Consider the following 24641-nt stretch of genomic DNA (forward strand, 5'->3'; position numbering starts at 1 on the left):
GGTTGTTGGCACTTGATGCTGCTTAACGAATTTCATTTTGGCTCATATTTATCATCATTATAGTTTAACATTGAATCTTAGACCAAAGTTTTTAGTGCAGACTGGACTGAATCAGATTTGGTTGCTTCCAATGGTGTTATGTCACTGATTTCCTGTAACCAGCTATATTATCAAGTTGATTTCTACAATCATTGTTGTTTCTCTTTCCTAGGCCGAGCCTGATTTATAACCACAACACGGGCGTCCAAAAGTCAGTCATAATTATAAGGAGCTACGGTCACAGAAATTGGAAAAAGAAGATCCAAGATTACTTCGAGGTTTTGTGCTAATGGTTTGCAGCTGATTCTACTTTTAAACTGTTATCATTTTCGGTTTAACTGCATTCTGGTCCGAGATCGGAACTACACAGTAGGGAATTGCTTAACACAGCATGCTAGGGGAAATTCAGAAGTGATTCGAAATGGTCATAACCCAGAAATCATTCTCACTCAGGTAACAAGCACCACTTATTTGACTTAAAGTTGTTTTATCTAGTTAGTGGAGTTGACAACTTGACATTAGACAACCGTTTAAATTTGTTTTTCCCTACCACAATTTTGACTGAAGTAACTTTTCGATATAAAGTTTGTGGTAAAGGCATTTACTATCACTAATATGGCACTCAAATATAGATTATAGGTAGTGCGATAATGCGATTTACATTTAAGTCCAGTATCAGATTATGGTTCAAAGTGCCTTTTTCTTGGTCAGTACCGAAAAGTTCTTCCACAAATAGCATATATAGCCCACCAGTTTTTAATGATAAAGACGAAGAACTATGAAGTTATTATTTTAAAAAAATGGTAGAGAATAATGAAGATTTTTGATGCATTTTCAGCTTGGTAGGGCCAAATAATTGCAGCTTGTATTCCTTTATGTGCCTTTTGTGATTCCTTTTTTCCTACCTTTCCATCCTCTGTTTTTTCTTTTTCATCTTTGCCCTTTTTTCAATAACTTTGGATGTAAGAACTTATTCCCTTGAGGCATTTTCTGGGATTTGTTATGTCTTCTCTTGAATTCCTTATTAAATAAACTAGACATAGATCCGCGCGCGAATAAAAGTAAAATTATTTAAATTAAAAAATATTATTTTGTTAGTTAATATATAAATTTTATATATAATTTTTTTAATTATGTAATATAAATTTGTTATTGATTTTTTACAACAATAAATTTATTATTGTTTATAATAGGGTTTGTAAAGAGAAAATATTATTATAAATATTTTTTATATTTATATTTATATAATATTTCATCATTTATTTTTTTTTGTTAGATTCAAATTCAAAAATATAAGATTCAAGTAAATAATTTTTTAAAAAGTTCACAATTAAAGATAATATATCCAGATAAATATTTTTATAACTAAATTATAAAATTGATTTCAATATTTTATCAAATTAATAAATTGATAATAAAGAATATACATATATTCAATATTTTCAAATATGTAACTCTTTTACAATCTAATTGTTGAGAGGTTTGCCAATTTTTTTTATTGTTTAAAATTAATATTAATAAATTTTTTTTTTCTTATTAATGAGCATAAGTTCCAATTAATAATAATTATTAGGTTTTGGCAAAATAATTTTTTTTTAATAATGATTTACAATTAATATTAATATGAATATTAATTACTATAATATTTATTACTTTTTTGAAATGGAGAATTTAATCGAATTCAATTTCTTAAATAATAACTTAATGATGAAATATATTAATCTACAATCAATATCAATTAATATTGCTTTATTTTTATTTATAATTAAAATTAATTTGTTTGTAATTGAAAATTAACAAAATTTAATTTTTTAAATAATAAAATCATTAATTTATATATAATTACATATTACACGTATTTTTAAATTAGATAATATAAATTAGATAAAACATAAATATGTAATATAAAAGATAGAGGAGAAGAAAAAAGGAAGAGAAAAAAAGTAACACCATGATGAAATAAAAATTTGACGGTAAAGAAATGAGAGGAGACAAAAAAGAAGAAGGTAGAAAGCAGTAATACCTTATAATAAAATAAAAATTAGATAATAAAAAACTGAGAGTTAGATTAAATAAAATGCAAAAAAGATATAATATATAGAAAATAAAGGAAAAATATGATAAAAGATAAAAGTTTAAAAATTTTGATGATAATGATGATTAAATAAAAATTAAATAATAGAAAAATGAGAATTATATTAAATAGAATGTGGAGTGATATAATATATAAAAAATAATGAAAAAATATGATAGAAAATATAAGTTTAGAGAATTTGTCACATCAACAAATATGCTAATATAATAATATATAAAATTAATTTTATAATAGTATGTGAACATAGTAGAGTTAGTTCAGTTTTTATATATAAATAGATTTGTCGTTCCATTTTCCCCCAACCTAGATATGATATCTTTATGACAACTAGACGAATCCTTACTAATTTGGTGCTGTAGACGCAAAACTGGTGTGCTTCACCCAAATAGAAGAGACCTGAAACAATGACAACGTGTTTGAATGTGATCCGTTTCTCTTCATAAATTCGAGGTTAAGTACATGACATTAATCACTACAAGGTCACATGCACCGAGTCAAAAGTGGCATATATGCTTTACTTGTGTGTAGGGATGGCAACGGGGCGGGGCGGGTACGGGTTTTATGATACCCGTCTCCGTCCCCGCGAGTCAAATTCATCCCCATCCCCGTCCTCGTACCCGCCGGGTATGTGGTTTTCATCCCCATTCCCGTCCCCGTCGGGTATCGGGTATACCCGTATCCGTACCCGTACCCGTCAATTTTTTTATTTTTTATTTTTTGTAAAAAAAATAATATTTTTAAATTATTTTTTTATTATATTATAATTATAATTAAGTTATTTTTCTATCTCATATTATAATAAATAATCACACATAAAAATATTAATTTTTTTTTAATATAATTAAATTAAAAGTGAGTATTAAATTAAAAATGGAAACGGGGACGGGTACGGGTACGGGTACGGGGCGGGTAAGTACATACCCGTACCCGTACCCGTACCCGATTTAATATATCGGGTTTTACCCGTACCCGTACCCGTACCCGGTCAAACCGGGTATTCCCCGTCAAAGTCGGGACGGGTTCGGATATTACCCGAGGGTACGGGTATATTTGCCATCCCTACTTGTGTGTTGACAAGCGAAATCAGCTCATTAATGTGGAAGACTTAAGCAGCACAAAAGAGAAAGGCATCGAGTAATCTGGTCCCCCCTATTCAAGTACACCTTCTAGCCTTCAAATGAAGTTATTTTATCGGCACGCATTGGCACCACTAGATAATAAATTTTAGGCTATTGCACAATTTTCTGAGTTTTAGCCTTGGACGCCACTAGATTGTGACTTGTGAGTTCTGACATTCTAGACCACCTTAAATGCTTAATCTACGAGAAAATCTGTTTAAAATATCCAATCATAGATCTCTTTGTTAAATGGTTCACTTTTTTAAAAGGCTTGGTTGGTACAAGTTTTGAAGCTGGTAATGTTAACATCCAATACCGACCTAGTATTTGAACAAAGTATTACGACTTTTGCAATCCTCTTGTTAGGGTGCATTAAGGTAGTTTGTTCTCAATTCTAATATGACGTCAGAATATATCTCAGCCATGATGTTGGGCCTCTCTTCTTCCATTTCCAAATGACATGCTTTCCATTCTTAACTTTTTCTTTTCCCACGTTTACGTCATCCAGTTCCACCGGCAGCAATAGCATGCTCGATGCAAAAACTGTCCACCGTTTATTTGTGCCCTTACTATCCTCTCATTGCATGTAGCCGCTAATGTTCCCCATTAGACAAGCCAAATATTATTTCAGTGGCAACTTTAAAAATCACTGTAATCAATTTTGCATTGCAGACATGTTTACGCATGTGAAAGCACTTCATGATTGTTTTGTCAGGACTATACTATCAAGTTGAAGTCACATTCATTAGCATTTTAAAGCTTTATCATGGAAGGAAAAAAAAAAAGAAGGATTAAGTATAACAAAGGAAGCTACGCCTAACACGCATATAAAAAGTCCATTATCTCAATTACAGGGAGGGACCATTTGGCAAATCACAATTAATGCCTTATCTCTGCACTTGGACTTGGACATACTTGTGTTTGGTATGGATATGTAACATTAGTTTTTCAAAGTATTTGTTATCAAATTAATCCTTTAAATATACCAAATGATTAACGAAAAATTCTTTTAATCTTGTAAATTTTTTTTATAAAAATTTTAATGACTTGTTTTGGCAAAAAAAAAAAAAATCAAAAGATTAATTGAAAAATTTATATTAGAACATAACACGATATGTAAGAATCAACTATCAACTTCTATAAGTTTTTTTTAGAGAAAATACAAATTGTTTATTTCAAAATTTACGTAAAAAAGATGTAAAATACTGTTACACCTTAATCTATCAATAGATGATTGATTTAAGAATTTTCACCATAATAAAATATCATTTGACAAATTCCAATCAACCTAAATTCCAAGAGCCATCAAATGCTTTATTTCACATTAAAAGTCGTTTTTTCTAGAACATTATGATGTTTAAACAAACAGAAAATTCCAATCTATCAAAGCATGTGTTAATCACCACTCTTTAGAAGTCCAGTCCTAAATCAACAGTCCATCAGATACACCAATCCATAAATCATGTAGCACAAGCATTATTCACGTTTCATAGTAAAAAAGAAAAAAAAAAAAAAAAAAGACTTGTGTTGTGTATCCCGTGTACAATCTTTTTTTTTTTTTGAAATAACATACTAAAATTTTGTAGATATATAAAATAATAAGTAAATGCATGCTATAATGGAAAAAGTCCCCACCACAATAAGGTAGTGCTTTTGTAACAGCTTTCTAATATACATTAAATTTTGGTACGTGTTTTATACATGTTTTGATTTCTCTTTTAAAAAGTTTGGGATAGATGTATCATGTATGTGAAAGACGGGAGTCTACTATTGGGAATCCAAAGAGTAAAGTTCCATTCCTGCCCCTGCACCATCTATATAAATTGATCCTAGAGTCCTATTCTACTTGTGTGATTACATATATAGTAATTGGCAGTTAGCAGTTTTTTTTAAGAAAGCAAAGAATGAAAATGTCGTCTAAGGTCACTAGAGCCACCTTTTGCCTCGCAGTCTTATTCCTCTTCTTAACCTTCACATATGCAGGAAGAAGTAACCCTGCTTCTCCCTCTACCGTTTCAATCAAAACTCAACACGGGGTGAGTTAATACTTAACTTGTTTGATTCATATCATATGATTTGCATAACCCTGGCAGTTACATAACATGCGTTTCTCTCTTGTATTGTTCAATTATGAGTAATCTTGTTCTCTTATGTGCTTGAAGGTTTTGGAAGAGGAGAAGTTGGACGTGGAGGAAACTTGTGATGGTATTGGCGAAGAAGAATGCTTGATGAGAAGAACACTTGTGGCTCACACAGATTATATCTACACACAGAAGCACAAACCATGAGATCAAGGCCTGGCTTTCTCATCGAATTCAGCCTATGCATCGCTCGTTTACCCTTGTAATTTATGTATGAGTAATTCTTTTCTTCTGCCACTTGAAATTTGAAGAAATGCTTATAGGAGTTTTTTATACTCTAAATTAAAAGATGTATTCCTTTTGGTTTCATATTGTATACTAATGTAATATGTATATACCGATTTTGGTAGATATAAATTTTGGATACTACAGTCATCTTTGTTTATCCATAATTTTAAGACCGAGTTTAGACATCATAAGTAAGTAGTTTATTTATTTATTTGGGTGGTGGTAGTGGGCACAGTAGCATATTTGATTGGTCATATCAAATAGTAATAATGGAACCTTGTTGCATCTGCATGATGAAGCTAAGCATCAGCTGAAAAGTCTCCAACTTGTTTGGCAAATAACCAACACAATGGACCGAAAGTCACTTTGGTGAATAATAACATGTGCGGGAGGGATGGACAAAAGAGAAAAGCTTCAAATTATAGATTCTTCGCAATTATAGCTTTGGCGTTTCTTAGTTTATAATCGATGATAAAGATAATGAAACTTGTTTGAGACAAAAGATATTGTGCCGCTGCCACCATAATATTCTTGCATTAGTTAAACAATTTTGCCTTAATGACTACGTCGTGATTATTCTATTAAGATTTTATGAAGTTCCTCGTGTAGGATGGACTCAAAATATCAAATACTTAAAACTATTTTATCCTAAATATAGACGTGTGACTTTGTCCAAAACCTGTTGCAGTCATACTCATTTCTCCCACACTCGTTTTTGCTATTTTGCATATAATATGCTCTGTTTTTGAACACGGGTAAAGAATCACACTCTTATAATTTCACCCCATATGTTGAGTGGTAAATAAACTTAACCAATCCGATTAAATGAAACTAACCGCCACTTTGGTTTAATTGGTTCAATGTATTAATTGTTTGGTACCACCGTAAAAATATTTAAACTTTTTGGATTATGGTTCAGGGGTTTGCAAGTTCAAATCTTTCCACGCCACTTTGAATTTGAGCAATGTGTACCCTTTGTGTTAGCAATGGTTTTTCAGTTATTTTTACTACTACACTTGTTTAGAATTATGTTTTTATCAATTATGTATTAGCTTCCAAGATTGTGTTATGTACGAACCATTATCTATTATTATTTCTTTGTATCTTGTGATAAATTATAATGTTTATTATCATTGAAACAAAACAATTAGAATAAAATGAGAAAAGCAATGAATTGTGGTTTAAGTTTAAGGTCAAACCAAGTCATGATCAATACCACAAAATGTCCTCTTGATTTTTCCTATTTGTTATCAATATGAAAAGGAAGTCTCCCTTTGTTTTTGGTTCAAAACCTACCAATAGAAAACTCTTTCGTGGATTTCGGTGTTGGAAGCTTCATCTAGACAAGAAATTATACCAAAATTTCGGTGTTCAACAAGAGTTTCATAATTTCCTTATATATATATATAATTTCCTTATATATATATATATATATATATATATATATATATATATATATATATATATATATATATATATATATATATATATATATATATATATATATATATATATATATATATATATATAAAGAGAGATCAAATTATTTAAGAATAACTCTTGATAAAATTATTTAATGTAATAACTCACGGTGTATATTAAATTTCAACAATTTAATTGTTAAATTAAAAAAAATATATATATAGAGCAAATTTACAAATCATATATATATATACATATATATATATATATAATTTTATTATATCTTAATCATTTCCTTCATAATCTTAGCTAGTACATTTGCAAAAATGTTATACAAGTCAATTTTATTCATAATCAATCATCATAATTATAATGATACTTTATCCATTTGGTCCTCAAACACTATTATTCATCTAGATTTGTAGGTATTAAAACATTAACACAATCAATTAATCAAATCAATCATATGATGATTAGAAGATTTATATTTTATTTTGTAAATCCAATTTAAAATATACATCTAAAATGTGAACCATCCAATATTTATAGATTCATGGCTATGATCATATGTAAAATTCATCTCAATCCAATATATCCTATATCATCATACCGTTAATTGGATAAACAAGAAGTTTGAAATGTCTTGTCTTATCAATACTATGCTACAAAATGATAGTGGTATCCCATAAACACAAAAGAAAGAAAAAGAAAAGAAAAGAATAATTATTTCATGTCTCACATTCCTTAATACCAACCAAAATTACAAAAATAACTATACCCTATCATGACATTAAGTTATAAATATTAAGACTTACAAAATTATTAAGTGCATAATTAGTCATATGTACTACAAATCATTGAGATTGAGAATGGTAACACAAAAATTTTTTTAGGAGAGGGTGGGAGGTGGGGGTTGCAAAATGGACTGAAATGGCTTTAATCATATCAAACACTGAAATATGTTGATGTTCATGTTTTGATCAACAACTACTAATGGTGACTGTGATTTCAATCCCACTACACATGATTACTCAAAAATAAAAGACAAAATGTTGTTATTTATTATCATATTTTTTTTTTCACCTTCCTTCCACAATTGTGTAAAATTACAACTACTCTTATTTCAAAGTTTAAATTTAAGTTAAATTATTTTATGCGACTTTTAACTTAGGTTTATATATATGATATAATGTGTATCGAAATGACAATTGATATTTTTTTTAGGAAGAGAGGATAAATATTTAAGGATATCATAAGAAATAGTTATTAGATATATATTTTAATTATATCAATTTTGTCAATAATTAACCTTTATGCAAAAATTTGGTTAAGTATCCTCAATAAGGTTTTGTTGGTATATTGTGTGGTTAATTGTATGATAGGAAATATATTTTAAAAAATAAGTACTAAACTTGTGGAGTTTATTTTTTAACATATTTACCATGGAGTTCATTATGGACTAGTTAGTGCATTGTTGACCAACAAGGGAAGTTGGCATAGAAGCATGATTTTGACATGGTAGCGTGTTTCTCTGCTGACTGTGAATCACTATGATCAAATTAAAGGAATCTTTATTTAGAGTGGATTAGTGGGCTTAGATCCGCAACCTAACAATAGAAGTTTCTCCCATCACACATAGTTGACTCTTTGTCGTAGGGGGAGTCAAAGTTTACAAAAATGAATATGGGCAGCGTAATAGTAAAAGAAAGAAAAGTGGTACAAAAATAATTTGCATACTTTTGTGTGCATCGTGAAACAAATCTAATCATAAGCCCAAAAGATTTTGAAGTGGATTGTGGAGTTGGGCCTAGCCAATGGGCCATGGTGGGTTTTTCCCGCCATAAACCTTTCCTGCAAATGCATCACAACGCAACCGTTTCTTCTGAAGAAAGGAACAATCACAAAATTGAAATTGAATTGGGTGCGAAGGGAAATGTTGCAAACCCTAGGAGGCGTAAGCTTCCGCTTGGTGAATCGGTCATGGCTGAGAAGCATGACGGCGCGTGCATTCTCTTCCTTCTCCGATTATGGAGACCAATCACGCGGTGGCCTTCCCCGCTTCTACTCCGAGACTCTTCCTCCTTCCAAGGCATTCATTCTCTTCCTACTGTTACAACTCTCTCATAATTCTAAAAATCGTGTCCTAGCAATATTAATACTCAGCAATTGATGCACAGCAGAGAGCTTCATGGAGATAGGGTTTATGTAAAGTTCTTAATTTGTGTCCTGTAAACTCAGCATTTTAACGGCTTGCTAAGACTTTATTTAATTATTTCACTTCTTAAAAAGCATTGTGGTTAGCATACCTTTTATTTGGTTTGGTTGAAGATGGTTTTATCTTATTTTACTTTTACATGGAGCAATGCAGGGTAGTGTTATACGCGTGCAAGGTGATGAGTTCTGGCATATGACAAAAGTATTGAGGTTGAGCACCAATGATAGGTAATTCTTATCGATCGTTGCTTGTTATTTAGAGAGGACAATTTCATTTGTGACCATTTGTCTTGCCCTTGAAATTTGATGTTTTTCTTGCCAAATTGAATAACTTTTATAGGCTTTGCTTGAATAAATTTATCTATAAGCACTTATAGGGAAAAATAAGTAAGAAGGTAAAAAATGAATTGAGTTTTTTCTTTAAGTTAAAATCAACTTATGCACCTTAGTTTTTTTTTTTATAGAAAACTTCTACAAAAGTTAAGTGCATAAGTTTATTTTACTTATAAAAGGAACTTAATTCATTATACTTTTTATTTTCTTCTCTTATAAGTGTTTGCATAAAAATTTATCCATGAATAAATTTCTCGATGTCAATTACAAAAGGCATTCAGGGAGTCACAATAGAATGTTGAACATCTTGTGTCCACCAGTCTTGTGTGGGTACTGGATAGTGTCTGTTACTAATTTCTTTGTACCAAATTGGGAAGGTGGGAGGGAGTTTTTGTTTTGACAGTTGATTTTCAATGATTTGTCAAACATTTTGTTTTGCCAGGGTTGTTTCCTCATACACATTTTTCTTTGTTTCTAATTCAATGAAAGTAAAAGAAGAGATAATTCTTGCACATCTTTTCTTGCCTTTGTTTTGGTATTTCTGTATTGCATTATTCATACGCTCGGATCTTAAGATTTGTTGATGATCCTAATCATGCTGTTTAAGGGTACAGCTCTTCAATGGGAAAGGAGGTCTTGTAGAAGGATGCATACAGAACATTGACCGCACTGGGCTTGATTTTGTTGCATTGAGTGATTTGATATCAATGCCTCCACAAAATACACAATTGCACGTATTTGCTGGTTTTGGTAAGTTCTTGCAGTTTTCTGTCAAACTAAGACTACTTATTAACTGTTGCATGTTTTGAACACTCGAGTTTTTCCACCCAATTTTTCACTCATTAAGAACCATATCTGTCTAGGTACTCTAAAGGGTGGCCGTGCTGACTGGCTTGTAGAGAAGTGCACAGTATGTTTCAATGCCTTATTGAGATTTTATCTGGTTAAACATACAGTTTCTATGTGTTATGGTATATCTTTTATTCATGTTGAAATGCGATAGGAACTTGGAGCCAATAGTGTAACTCCTCTATTGACTGAACGTTCTCCAACAATCTCAGAAAATCGGGTGGACAGATTGGAACGTGTCATTTTAGCTGCATCTAAACAATGTAACTATATTTTTACTTGCATTTGAGGTTAAACATTTTTATTACTCCCATTAAAATTTTGTTTGGGCTATTCAGACTGAAGTAAATTTCAAACTTGGGTCTAAAACGGTGACCTATTTTGCTTTCGGTCAGTGAAGCTTGGCGTTGTTGCCTCTTTTGCAGGTCAACGACTTCATGAAATGGTCCTGAAACATCCTATAGAGGTTGATGACCTTTCGCACCTTGTGAGTTCATTTTTTACTACTCAGTCAGAAAATTGGGTTATTTAAGAAGAATTTTAACCAGTTAATTGTGTTAACCTCCATCTTATTAATCATTGATATGTTTGTAATTCTAGATGTCTATACTGATCTATTATTCTATATGCTTGCTTTCCTTTTTCTTTCCTGGAAACTCTTCAGAGTTAAACAACGGATTTGATGTCAGTGTTAGCAATTCAGTTTATATACATGGCTACATAATGACATTAATTAACTTGGTCTATTTTCTGCCCCTTAGATTGCACAGTCAAAGCTATCTCTTCTCGCAACCGCAAAGGCAATTCCTGTTCTTAGTGCATTGACGTCATTGGAAAAGGAAACTAGTGGCTTAATCATAATTGGACCAGAAGGCGGTTAGTATATGTCTATTGAAGTTCAGTTTCACCATTTCATTTCACTGAGGGTGCGGTTGGTAATAGGAAAAAAATTTCATGCTCAAGGATCATAATTATTAGAAATAATTAAAATTTGTTTAACTAGTCATAAATTTTCTAAAATTTTTTTTTTGGGAATCAAAATTTTTTACATTTAGTTTTAATACAACTTTCCCGTAAACTTTAATCATGTATCACATTAAATAAGATAATAAAGGTAACATGATATTTTTATCATGAGAAACTTCTCTCCAAATTTTCCCTCCAAGTTAAAATGAAAACGTGTTAACCTTGTGTGGGTGCCAAATAATTGCTATATGTTTCCATGGAGTTCTCCAGATTTCACTGAGAAAGAAGTGAGTATGATGATGGAAGCAGGTGCTACAACTGTTAGTCTTGGACCTCATCGTCTTCGGGTTGAAACTGCCACGATAGCGCTTTTGGCAACTGTCATGTTATGGTCTGACAAGCAGCAAACTTCAGTTGATTCCCCGCTGTAGGTAGGTCAGGCATGCTTATGTTTCAGAAACAAAATACGTAGTAAATATTTTTTGTTTTATTTGTCTGAGGTACTCCTTATTTCCTTCCTATATCTATGACACTTTTAAAAAAAAAATCGTCCTTTTTATAAGATATTTTTGAAATTGTCTTTTGCATTAATTAATTTTTTTAACCAAAATATCCTTAATTATTCTTCTGGTTTCGAATATAATAAAAAAGGGTCATGTTTTTTGTTGATCTCAAATATAAGTAAGTTTCTACTAATGTTATTCTATTTAATGTTATTATCTCCAAAGTATTTATTCATTTCATTGAGATTGTATTTATAATATTTTTTATTAATATTAAGTTTAAAGGAAGGAGTGGTTTAGAAAAATAATTTCTTTTAAATGGATTAATGAAATTAAATGATGTTAATTTTTTATTTACTGTAAACTATTATTTATTCTTTGCTTATTTTTTGAAACCGGATGTAGTACTTTTACGGTAAATGTTATACATTAATTGAAGAAGTTGACTTGCACATTTTAATTAAATAGGTGAAAAGTAATCAAGTAGAAAGATTGAATAATGAGTTTCAATAATGTTAAGTTTAGACAAATAATATAAAATATTAATTAAGTTGTAGTTTCAAACTAAACTAGCTTTTTTTTTTATCAAGAAATTTAACTTAGCTGATTGAGTAGAGTGCATGAGTTGTTGTAAAGTCTCCTGGTAACGAGTTTGACCTACAAATTAAAATAACCTTTTTTTGATGGTGTAATAAGTTAGAAGATAATTTTATCTTATAAAACGATTTTGTATGATTAGGTTCATAATCTATTTCAATTTAATTTATATTAGTGTTGAAATTTTCCGTTGAACTATTTTTGTTATCATTTTAAATCACTTTTGTTCTATCAATGATCTCAAACACAAGTATACCGGTCGTTCAAGTAGTAAAATTATCGTATTCACATGGATTAGTAGGTAAAATAAGCATTTATTGACTATTCGTGACTAAAGAATAATTTCAATTTTGTAGTTTGTCATGCAAATGTGAATTGAAGAGTATGATTACTGGAATGTTAAACTATAAAAATATTTGGTTGTGAGTGAAAAAGGGTAGAAATGATATTATGATCTTTGTGAAATTGTGGGGTCAGATATCACCAAACGTCACACTAATGAATCTTTAATCTCTTGTTACATGCATTGCTTAGTCAACCCATAAGTTTACTCAAACTTAATCCCTTAGAGCAAGAGCCTAGGTGCGGATATTGAATATCAATTCCTTGAGTATCCAATACCTACACCCGCATTACAGGCTAGGGTTTAAGACTACTAATGGGCCAAGCTCCATTCTTAGATACATTTCCCACTAGACATTTGTTTCAGAGCTAGTTTCAATGGTTATTTTTCAACACCTAATGGAACCTATATCATGCAAAGGAGTATCAATCCAAAGCAAGCATTAAGAATAGAAACATACACAACAATGATTGAAATAACATGTATATATATCATTGAAAACGTAAGGATTACAATAGAGTACGTTGGTTACATCTAACCCCACAAAATAATAGGTAGAACCACCCAAAATAATGAGGGTAAACAAAAAATAGAGATGAAGAGAGAATGAAGAATCGAAGGAAAGATCCACACATAAACGGCTCCAAGCTCCGGGAATCCCTTCCTCAGCTCCTAAAACGCGTCCAATGTGTGAATGAGGAGAAAACTCTCGAAAGTTTCTTCAAATACGAGCTTGGGGAGTCAGATTAGGGTTACACGCCCGGCGCATAAGTCTTTGCGCCCAGTGTAGGGCCTTCCAGGAAGGTCAAGTACTCTCTATCTCAGAACACGCCCGGCACAATTCCTTTTACGCCCGGTGCAATGCCTTCCAGAGAGTTTGAGGTACTCTCTGTCTCGATCACGCTTGGCGAGGGTAGTCTCGCGCCCAGCGCAGCTATGACTTGCAGAGGTGAGACACTGTTTTGCACAAGCCCGGCACGGGTAATATTGTGCCTGGCGCAGTCACTCTTCTCTGCTCCTTAGCTCCTTAGATTTCCAATCCTATAGATCTTCTATCCTTAATTCTCTAGCTCAATACCTGCACAAAAAAGAGGTGTATTAGGTTATTATTAGCTAAATTCTGGGTTAGCTATATCTGCACAAAAAATGAATCAAAAAGAGAACAATTATCTTGCAATGGTGCAAAGGATGAATGAAATTGTTCAAGAAGTCTTGTCCAAAAAGAAGTGTAATTGAGACTTAACAATTAGTAGGAAATAATTCTCACATCATAACACAATTTTGTAAGATTAAATTGGATTACTAGTCACTTTCTTAACGGAGTGTGAATTAATTAAACAATTCTTATATTTATTATTTGGTGATTTAGTGATGAAGGGAATATGATTTACTGTATCCAAAGTAAAACATTATTGGTTATGTACTGCCTGTACTGCCTGTGTCTGTTCCTATATAGAAGACATTTTTTTTAAAATATCTTTATTTAATTAACAGTTTTTTGGCAAATTATATTTGAAATTAATTGGATAAAATATTTTTTTCTTATTAGGGTTGAAGAAAATAAATAGACACATCTCTCTTAAAAATTTATTCATTATATAAGAAATAATCAAGTAAAAAGAGAGAAGGTTAATTTAATTTTTTCTAATTATTAAAAAATTTAATACTCTTAATTTAATTAATTAATTTTTTAAATTGTATAATTTAGTTAAAAGAATCTTAAGAGCAACTCCAACGGGAGTTTCTTAGCTCATCAAGCAACTCTAAGATGAGTTTCTTACCATTGGAGAAGGCTGAGCTGGCACCCAAAGTTTCTTGCAGAGGAGAGAGGATTTCTTACTCAAGCAACGGTTGCTTGAGCGAAACGAGCAAGAAGCGCGCACTCCACTAGCCTCGCGCGGTTCTCCTGCGTTCTCGGACATGGCTGCCGGAAAATCAGAGCGAGCTCCTCTTAGGCCTCCGTCCGGTGCCGCTCCGAGACGCCGCTCATCGGAGGCGCGTCGTGGACAACGGAGGTGAACGTTCTGTCGTGGGTGGTCAGCGGAAGCGCGCCAGTGAACGTTGTGGCTGGACCAGCGTAGTGGCGACGACGGCAGTGGCGGCGGCGGCAGTGGCAGCGACGGTGTAGAACATGCATTTTGGAAGAAAAGGAAAGGGAAAAGAAAAGGTGAAGAGAAGCAAATGGAAGAAGAGACCGTAAAGTAAATAAGAAATAAAAATACAAATTAAAAAATTAAAAAATTAAAAAATTAAAAAATTAAAAAATTAAAAAATTAAAAAATTAAAAATTTAATAAATTAATAAATTAATAAATTAATAAATTAATAAATTAATAAATTAATATGAAAGATCCGTTGAAGTTAACGTTACATAACCGTTGGCAATATTTTTTTAAAAAAGAAAAAAAAGAAAAAAATCATTATAAATATGCATCAACCCAATTTAAAAAATTTGGACCTCTTTAACTCTCTTCTACTTCTTTTATCTTGCTTGTTTTGCTCTCAAAAATGTATCCTAACCAATACAATCATCAAAAAATTTTAAATTCTTTCCAAAATCAACCACCATCGACGAGTGCAAATTCTCAAATTCTTCCGCAATATGTTATGTATCCACCATCTTATTTTAGTGAAAATTCTCAAAATCCACCACCTTATTGGTCAGCACCACAATATTATATGTTTCCAACACATCCACCTAGTGGTGATAATTCTCAAGGACCACAATTTTTTAGTCAACCACCACCTCTCACCAACCCAAATGCGTGTTATAGGCCTTCTCCTCTACACAATATTGACACTCCTAATAGTGAACCTGAATCACCAATTGGTCTTGATGGAATTCAACTAGATAGAAGTGCAGAGAATTCGTCAACAACAAAAATTCGTGTTCCATTCACAGTTCAAGAAGATATTATTCTCGTGAGGTCATGGGTCAATACATCGAAGGATCCAATCATAGGAGTTGATCAAACGTTACGACAATATTGGTCGAGAATCACAGAAGTATACAACAACGATGAAGACCATGGCGAGTTCCCAGAGAGAGAATCGACTCAACTAAAAGCACGTTGGAATCAAATTCATCCTGCAGTTCAAAAATTTATTGGTTGCTACAAACAAGCAATTAGTCAAAAGAAAAGCGGGAGTTCAGAGAAAGATGTCATGGCATTCGCACATAAGATTTACACTCAAGATACAGGTAAAAAATTTGATATGGAGCATGCATGGGTCATTTTGAGAGATGAACCTAAATGGCAATCTGATTTCATGCAACACAATTCAAAAAGAGGGAAGGTAACATCTGCAGGTGGTTACTCTTCGTCTTCCAACACAGAGACACCCATTGAACTTGATGAATATGAGATACCAACGCCAACATCCCGTCCGATAGGACAAAAGGCAGCCAAAAGGAAGGCCAAAGGAAAAGAAACTTCCAATACTAATGTTGTTGATTTTTCTGGCATATAAAATGCAATAAAGGAGAAAAATGCCTATGCATCAAGACTAATTGAGTTGAAGGAGGCACAAGAAAGACGTTTGGCATATGAAACCTTAATGAAGGATACTTCCAACATGAATGAGACTCAACGTGAAGCTCATGAAAAGTATTGTAACTATCTTAAACAACAATATGGGTTTTAATTTCTTTTAGGGTTTAGGTAAGTATTTGAGTTTTAATTTCTTTTATTATTGTAATTCAAATTGTGTTGTTGTAAAACTAGCCGTTGTAAAACTAGCCGTTATAAAACTAGCCGTCGTAAAACTATTTATATGTAGACTTTGTCATCTAATCCTACTCATTCTCACATCTTCTCTCACACAAAATCCCCATCTATTCTTCTTCGATTTTTAGATTGATACGTGATGGATCGAAACAACAATTTAGATGATCCAAACATCAATTTAGATGATCTTTTGGATCAATTCATAGATGAGGAACTACACGACAACATTGACGAAGAATTGATCCAGTTGATGATACAAACCTATCAGCAACAACTTCCCAACACCACAAGGTCAAACCAAACAAGGAGGGTAGTTCATCGAAATCGTGAGGAAGGTCATGAACGATTGTTCAATGACTATTTCTCTGAAAATCCAGTATACACAGAAACTCAGTTTCGAAGGCGATTTCGCATGCGACGACATGTGTTTCTCCGAGTTGTAGATGCCATAAGCAATCATGATGAGTACTTTCGAATGAGGCTCGATGCAACACGTAAAAGGGGCCTATCACCGTTGCAAAAGTGCATAGCTGCTCTTCGTATGTTGGCTTATGGGACACCTGCTGACTTTGTGGACGAGTATATTAGAATTGGTGAAACCATTGCAGTGGAATGCTTACAAAGATTCGTGAAAGGAATTTGTGAAATATTTAGGGGTGAGTATCTGAGACGCCCTAATAACGAAGACATTCAACGACTACTACGGATGGGAGAGGCACGTGGGTTTCCTGGAATGCTCGGTTCAATTGACTGTATGCATTGGGAATGGAAGAATTGTCCAGTTGCATGGAAAGGTCAATTTTGTCGAGGTGATCATGCCAATCCAACAATCATTCTTGAAGTTGTTGCATCACAAGACTTGTGGATTTGGCATGCATTTTTTGGAACTGTAGGTTCGAATAATGATATTACTGTGTTAAATGCATCTAATGTTTTTAACGAAGTTCTTTTAGGGACTGCTCCGACAGTGCAATACACCGTGAATAGAACCCAATATAATATGGGTTACTATCTAGCAGATGGCATATATCCAGACTTTGCTACATTTGTCAAGACCATCTCCATGCCACAGGGGGAAAAAAGGAAATTATTTGCCCAACGACAAGAATCAACGAGAAAGGATGTAGGACGTGCATTTGGAGTGCTTCAATCTCGATTCGCAATCATACGAGGTCCGGCACGTTTTTGGGATGCCGACATAATGAAAAATATAATTTATGCATGTATCATATTGCATAACATGATTGTCGAGGACGAGCGAGACACCTATCAAAATTATATTGATTATGATGGTGTAGATGATGACATGTCAAGATCTAAAATATCTATAGGTGCTCATCCCAATTTTAGAACAACATACCTTCAAAGGAGAGCAGATGTTCATGACAAACGAATACACCGCCAACTTCAAGCAGATCTTATTGAACATATTTGGGAACGTTTCGGAAATAATAATGATGGAAATTAATTTCATATAATGTTTATGTATTTATTATTGCTTTATTTTATTTTTAATATCTATTTATTGTGTATTTTTTCTCATAATTCATTTTCTTTTATTGTAGTGCAATTGTTCTTTTTAATAAAAATTTCAATTGGTTCATAAATGATTTGAAAAAAAAATTTAAAAGCTGAATTTCTTAAAGTTTCTTACCATTGGAGTGAATTTCTGTTTGAGTTGCTTAATGCTGACATGGCACACTAAAGACTACTTTTTTCAATTTCCAATGCATGAAGCAACTCAAGTGAGTTGCTTCCATTGGAGATGCCCTAAGTAACTGAGGTAACATATCTTTTGGCTTCACTAATTGAGAGTATTCCCTGTTCCTATCAATTGATAAATCCAAGAGTGGCAGGAGAATAACTCAAAGATACATTGGGTAAATATGCAATTCGTCCTTCCTAAAATATATTTTATGTAATCGATAAAACGTGAATTTTAAAAATATAGATTACGCTGCTCGTCACAAATACGTTATTTGCTTTTCTTTTCCCGCTCTCCAAAATGACAAATTTTCAGTTAAATTTGGAGATTTTTATCTTTTGCTTATTTTTAATTTCTTTATTAGATCAGCTCATTTGCCCTTGTAAAACGAGATAAGATGTGAGTCTGGTATTTGGAAACTTTCCATTTTAATTTTCACATATACTAGTTTTGCTTATTATTAATTTTTATGTAGACCAAGAGATAAAATTTATGAAATTGTAGGAATTAAAGAAACAAAAATGATGTGTATATAACTAAAATGTTCCATTTTTAATTATAAGGATTAAACGTAAAGTTGATCTCAAAAGAGTATTTAAACCTGAATTACTTAAAATTAAGTAGAGATAAAAATATAGTTAAAAAGGTAATATTAAATGTTGTCTTCAATTTTTAAACAGAAATAAATAATAACATTTTTCTTTTAAGGTATACATGTAAAAAAAGAATAAATAAATAAATAACCACTAGAGTGGACTTAATAAAGAAATGAGAACTTAGATTTAATCATTAATGCCACCATTAAAAAAAGAGAGTAAAGGAAACAAATAATAATCGAGGCTGTATTACAAAATAAAAAATGATTTTAACATAATTAGAAATACTAATTATATTTTTAATCTATACATTAACTTTCACAATCAATAGATAAAAACTGAAAATAGTATAGTTAAATGTAATAACCACTAGTTTGATAAACCAGTTCAAAACTAATTGCAATGAATTAGGGAAATGTTTTATTAAAAAAATGGAAAATTAGTGAATCTACAAAATTTTATAAATATAATACTCATAAATTCATCCAATTAATTATCAAAAGTGGGAAATTACATTATTAAACTTCTCGATGATTTTGTTTTTTTTTTCACTTTTTATTATTTAACTAATATCTTAAGAGTACTCGGTAATATTTTCCTAATTTATAAGTGTTTCTTTATATTATTTTTCTATCAAAATTAAAACTTTATCCCAATAATTGAAGTAAATATCCAAAAGTGTATTCAATCAAAATTTTAAAAGACTTTTTTATTATAAAAAAAAAATTGGTATTTAATCAAGATTTTTTTAATATAAAATTTTGTATAATATTTAATTAAGATAATTAGGATTTTTTTTAAATATCAAAATTTATATTCAATTAAGATAATTAATATTTTTTTAATAGTACATTAAAATTTAGTGATATTTAATTAAGATTTTTTTTACTTAAAAAATTTCTATTAATATAAAAAAACATAGAGATTTCAATAAATTATTTTAATAAATAAATTTTGTTTGACTTTTTAATAAAATTTACATATAATTCACTCATTCAACAATCTTACTAGAACTATTGAGATTTCAAATGATTTTTTTTTCTCATTTGTTTTTCTACTTCTCTATCCTTTTGTTTTTCTATGGTTCTCTCTTTTATATTCTCTTCTCTCTCTTTTTCTTCCTCTCCCTCTTTTGAGTCCCATTTTTTTTCCTTGCTTCATATGTCTTTTTTATCTCATATTCTTTTTCACTTTTTGTTCATCTCTTTCTTTTATTTATTCTTCTCTCTATTTTTTTCTTTTGTCATTTTTATTTATTTATTAATATTTTCTTACATTTTTATCTATCAATATTGATATATAATTTATCAATATTTTTTTCTTCTAATTATTAAACATTTAAAATTATTTTTAAATTGTTATATATTATATATTTTCAATTTTTAAATTATTAAAATTTAACAAAATTTTATTTTCGATAAAATTTAATATTGAAATATCAAATTTTTAAACATATATTACAAATATATTTTGAGAATTCTACCAATTAACAAATATCATAAATTTGAACAAATTGTTCAAATTTAATAATATGAATGAGAAAATATAAATGCATAAAAGGTTATATGTAAAAAAATGTTACTTAAAAGGATATAAACCTATAATAAACCTTGTCATTTATTTTATTTATTTAATTAATTGTATCGTTTTTAAAAAATTTATATTGTCATTTAAAATCTAATAAAATCATTTCAAATCTTAAAAATTCTTAAGATACAAATCCATTAAAATCTATATTACAAAATCTTGATGAAAAAAATCCTAATTTTTTTTAAAAGTTATTATATTCCTACAAAATCTTTTAAAAAAAATCTTAAAAGTTATTAAATTCTTACAAAAAATCTCTTTAAAATTCACAAAACTTTTTTTATTATTGTGAAATCTCAATCTAATACACCTGTTAAATAATATTGGGTGATACTAAGCTAAGCATGTTACCAAATGAAATTTTATTTTTATTAAAGAATAACGCAAAAGCCAGTTGCAAATCTGATTACGTACACCTTGCTCTACATTCTGCATAACAGTGATAAGAAGAAAGGAAAAAATACAGCAGAAATATAATATCTTTATGATGCTTCGGAGGAAGGGAAGTGCGGCAAGAACATGGTTGGTGTTGGACGGAGAGGGGAAGAGAAAGGTGGTGGAGGCAAGTAAGCAAATTATCATGCGGCGAACGGGTGTGTCTACTAGGGACCTACGAGTTTTGGACCCTTTGTTGTCATACCCTTCAACCATTGTGGGGCGTGACAGAGCCATGCTCATCAACTTGGAACACATCAAAGCCATCATCACTGCTCATGAAGTTCTCTTGCTCAATTCCACTGACCACTCTGTTGTCCCTTTTGTTCAACACCTTCACCAAAGGATTCTCACTCACCACCGTGCCACTCAACAACAACCTCAGGTTTTTCTCCACCTTCTTTGCTTTTATAGACATCACATGATGTTTAAAGTTCTTGTTTACTATCAAATCTATATATATATAGGAGGATCGAGATGAAACAAAGCAATTGGATGACATGAAGATTCTCCCATTTGAGTTTTTGACACTAGAGGCATGCCTTGAGGCTGCTTGTACTGCCTTAGAAAATGAGGTGTGTATATATATTCTTGCTCTATGGGTGGATAAACTTTAGCACTTCTAGAAAAAGAAAAAAAAATCAAATTTTCTACAAATTAGTTTATAGAGAAACTTATTTTATTTTTACCCCTTAAAAGTGTTTATGGAGAAATTTATCTAAATAAACCGAATGTTTAATTGTTTTTCTTGACTTGTTGATTATTTATAATTAATCTGTTTTATTTTGTGATCGTTTTGCAGGCAGAGATATTGGAGCAGGAGACTTATCCCGCCTTAGATAAACTAACATCAAAGATCAGTACTCTCAATTTGGAAGGCATTCGTCTTGTTAAGAGTCGCTTAGTTGCCTTAGCTGCTCGTGTTCGAAGGGTGAGTACTGTTTTTTGAAATTGGACAAACTTAATTCTTCTGCATTTTGTTAGGGCATGTCATGTGGGATATCACTTCTTAATTTGTAATGAGTTCAAATTTGATGCTTTCCCGGTCTAAATATTTTTACAGCCTCAATCAATTAAAAATTATTCTGAAAATATGTCAATTTAAATTTGAATATAGTATAAAAACATTTACGCTATAGGTGTATTCAAATTAAGTTAATTTGTTATTGATATTTTCAGATAAGGGATGAATTAGAGCACTGGCTAGATAACAATGAAGATATGGCTGAACTGTATTTGACAGAGAAGTTAGTTCAACAGCAGCTTGAAAACTCCACCACCTTGTCCATGAATGACATGGAATATGAAGTTCTTCATCCAGATATAAATGACAGGCACGAGATTTTATAGTTTATGAATTTGATCATGCTCGTGGTTCTTAATAACAACTGTATGCTTTAAATCCCTTTAATATTTTATTAGGATTCCTCCTGAAATATCATTGGAACGGGGTGGAGATTCTGCTAGTGATGATGAAGATGATCAAAATGCTGGCACCGACGAGAGTGCTGAAACCAAGAACACTTTTGATGTGGAGGAGCTTGAGATGCTCTTGGGAGCATACTTTGTGCAAATCGGTGGCACATTGAACAAACTATCTAGGGTATGCCATTTTATATATCATTAGCCTAATTAAAACTTATCTGAAGGTTTTGAAGAGTCACCAAATATATATTTAATTAGGAGGAGGGTTCATAAGACAAGCAATTTGTTCTAGAGTAGTTTGTGACATGATTTACTTATTTGGTGTGTTTGAAGCTGAGAGAGTACGTGGATGACACAGAAGACTACATAAACATTGCGTTGGATGAGAAACAAAATCGGCTGCTGCAAATAGGAGTGAAGTTTAGCACATCAAAGGTGCTTTTGAGTGCCTTTATTTGTGTGACTGCTATATTTAGCATCAATATTCATATTGACCTATTTGATACTGGGATGCCACAATTCCTCGCCACTTGTTTTGGAGGCACTGCTGCTTGCATTTTCATCTATTTCGTTGCCATTACTTGGTTCAAGCACCAAGGCTTGGTGGACTAGTTCCCCCAATGCATATGTAATTTCAATTCAAAGTTTATTTTCTATGTACGTGCCAGCTAGAATTTCTTTTACAAGACAACTACAGTAACCATTTGTTTCTGGTATATACATATATGGTTAATGGTATTTGAACACTCAACCATTTCAAATTTGTTTGACATTCCACATTTCTTTCTATCTCTCTCTTCTTATCGTATCATATATTTATTAATCTGTTGCTTTTTTCTGCAATTTTTTTCTTCTATTTTTCAGCATAGTTTAGCATTTTGGGGTGTACAATTTTTTTCCCCATGATCATTCAACCCCAACTACTTTGTTCATGTCGCACAACATCATGTGGACAATATTTGATTGATATAGTATGGAAGCTTGGCAATGCTTCTGTTTTATGGCATGCACAAAGTCCATGTGTACCACATGTTTGGATCAAAATGATTACTTGCGATTAGTACTGCTCGAAATGTATTAGTTGGGGGTCTAAATACATAAATTACTACCATTAGATAAGAGTTTTTTTACTATTATTTTGAAATTTTATATATTAGACAATAATTACTTTATGAATTAAGAATTATGATAATAATTTAATATGATTTCAGAGCAATTTTATATCTACAGTTAGTGAAAAAAAATAAGTAAAGCAAACTTTAAAATTTTGCAAATCCCTAAGCACAAGTTTTACATATTGGATGAGGTTTGTTTAATTTGGAAGATTAATTTTTATTAGAATATCAACGTAACTATAAGATGTTTATAAACTACAGTTCAATATATCAACGTGTATAAAAGTTACTACCTTATAAGCCAAAAGATTTAAAATGTTTGAAGTAAAAATTATGTAAGCACGTGATATTATATTGAAAATTTGTTGTCAACATTTTATACTTAAGAAAATTAAAATTATGTTTTATAATACTCAGTTAAGCTTTTCTCCGAATATAAATTTTTTTATATTATTATTGTATGGTAAAATTTTTCCTATAAAAAAACATGATGTATGTATGTGTAGTAGAAAATTAACCTACTTTTAAAATATTATTATTACCCAAACAAAAATATTTTTTTTAAATCGTATTCTAGGAAATTTAAAATAGACAATGTTAAACCAGCTTTTATTAGAAAAACATTAATATTCATTAGAATATCATTGCGATGCACAAACGTATCTACAATCTACATCATAGGCAACCCCAACGTAATTGTTAAAATTATACTAATTATTTCCGCAACCAAAACCAAGTTTTGATAAAAGTGATATCTTCTTGTTTTTGAACCAAAAGAAACCAGTTAAAAATATCTTCATGATTTAATATTATAATATTTCTTTAATGGTATTAACATGTCTTTATCAGCATTTCCACAACTAAAAAATTATCAATATATTAAAACATCATTATTTTAATCAAAATTCACTTTTAACCAAAAAGAATTTTACAAAAAAGAACATCATGTAAAATAATTTATTTAGTCTCTACAGAGGTAGTCCACATGTTATGTTCTGCCTCATCTCATCCATTGGGGATACTCTTGGTTGTGGTGGCTAAACAAGATAGAAAGAAGAGATAGATGAAAAGTATCGAATGAGTTCAATAGGGCAAAGCATATTGATGGCACTCACCGTTACAGTAACAAGTATGCTTCATCTAATTTGCAAGCAGTTCAAGGATAAGCACCAAACAAAACCACACCAACAACCTTAACCACCA

General features: G+C 31.1%; 4 protein-coding genes across 5 annotated transcripts; all 4 read left to right on the plus strand.

Annotated features, from left to right (window-relative positions):
• Positions 1-5083: 5083 nt before the first annotated feature.
• Positions 5084-5768, plus strand: LOC109795257 (phytosulfokines 3). The gene is made up of 2 exons (XM_020354704.3): positions 5084-5288; positions 5415-5768. The coding sequence occupies exons 1-2, from the start codon at positions 5157-5159 to the stop codon at positions 5538-5540; spliced, it is 258 nt and encodes an 85-aa protein (XP_020210293.1). The 5' UTR covers positions 5084-5156; the 3' UTR covers positions 5541-5768.
• A 3059-nt stretch (positions 5769-8827) lies between these two features.
• LOC109817571 (methyltransferase) lies at positions 8828-11996 on the plus strand. The gene is made up of 8 exons (XM_020382851.3): positions 8828-9132; positions 9412-9485; positions 10198-10340; positions 10454-10500; positions 10594-10702; positions 10865-10926; positions 11201-11315; positions 11676-11996. Exons 1-8 carry the CDS (start codon positions 8977-8979, stop codon positions 11834-11836), a joined length of 867 nt encoding a protein of 288 aa, XP_020238440.1. The 5' UTR covers positions 8828-8976; the 3' UTR covers positions 11837-11996.
• LOC109817554 (magnesium transporter MRS2-3) lies at positions 11699-23105 on the plus strand. Of its 2 annotated transcripts, XM_020382837.3 has the most exons (7): positions 11699-11836; positions 20904-21283; positions 21366-21473; positions 21701-21829; positions 22078-22232; positions 22321-22501; positions 22657-23105. In XM_020382837.3, exons 2-7 carry the CDS (start codon positions 20948-20950, stop codon positions 22933-22935), a joined length of 1188 nt encoding a protein of 395 aa, XP_020238426.1. In that variant the 5' UTR covers positions 11699-11836; positions 20904-20947; the 3' UTR covers positions 22936-23105. The 2 variants fall into 2 exon arrangements, with proteins under 2 accessions (XP_020238426.1, XP_082916307.1); XM_083060181.1 differs by lacking the exons at positions 20904-21283; positions 21366-21473; positions 21701-21829; ... (1 more) ...; positions 22321-22501; positions 22657-23105 and adding an exon at positions 16704-19853 and having other exon boundaries at positions 11713-11836.
• LOC145950092 (glutathione S-transferase T3) lies at positions 14769-16318 on the plus strand. The gene is made up of 2 exons (XM_083061020.1): positions 14769-14863; positions 15478-16318. The coding sequence occupies exons 1-2, from the start codon at positions 14769-14771 to the stop codon at positions 16316-16318; spliced, it is 936 nt and encodes a 311-aa protein (XP_082917146.1).
• Positions 23106-24641: the final 1536 nt, after the last annotated feature.

This window comes from Cajanus cajan, chromosome 7 (genome assembly GCF_000230855.2).
Source record: "Cajanus cajan strain Asha chromosome 7, NIPB_CcT2T_4, whole genome shotgun sequence".
NCBI classification, from domain to species: Eukaryota; Viridiplantae; Streptophyta; class Magnoliopsida; order Fabales; family Fabaceae; genus Cajanus; species Cajanus cajan.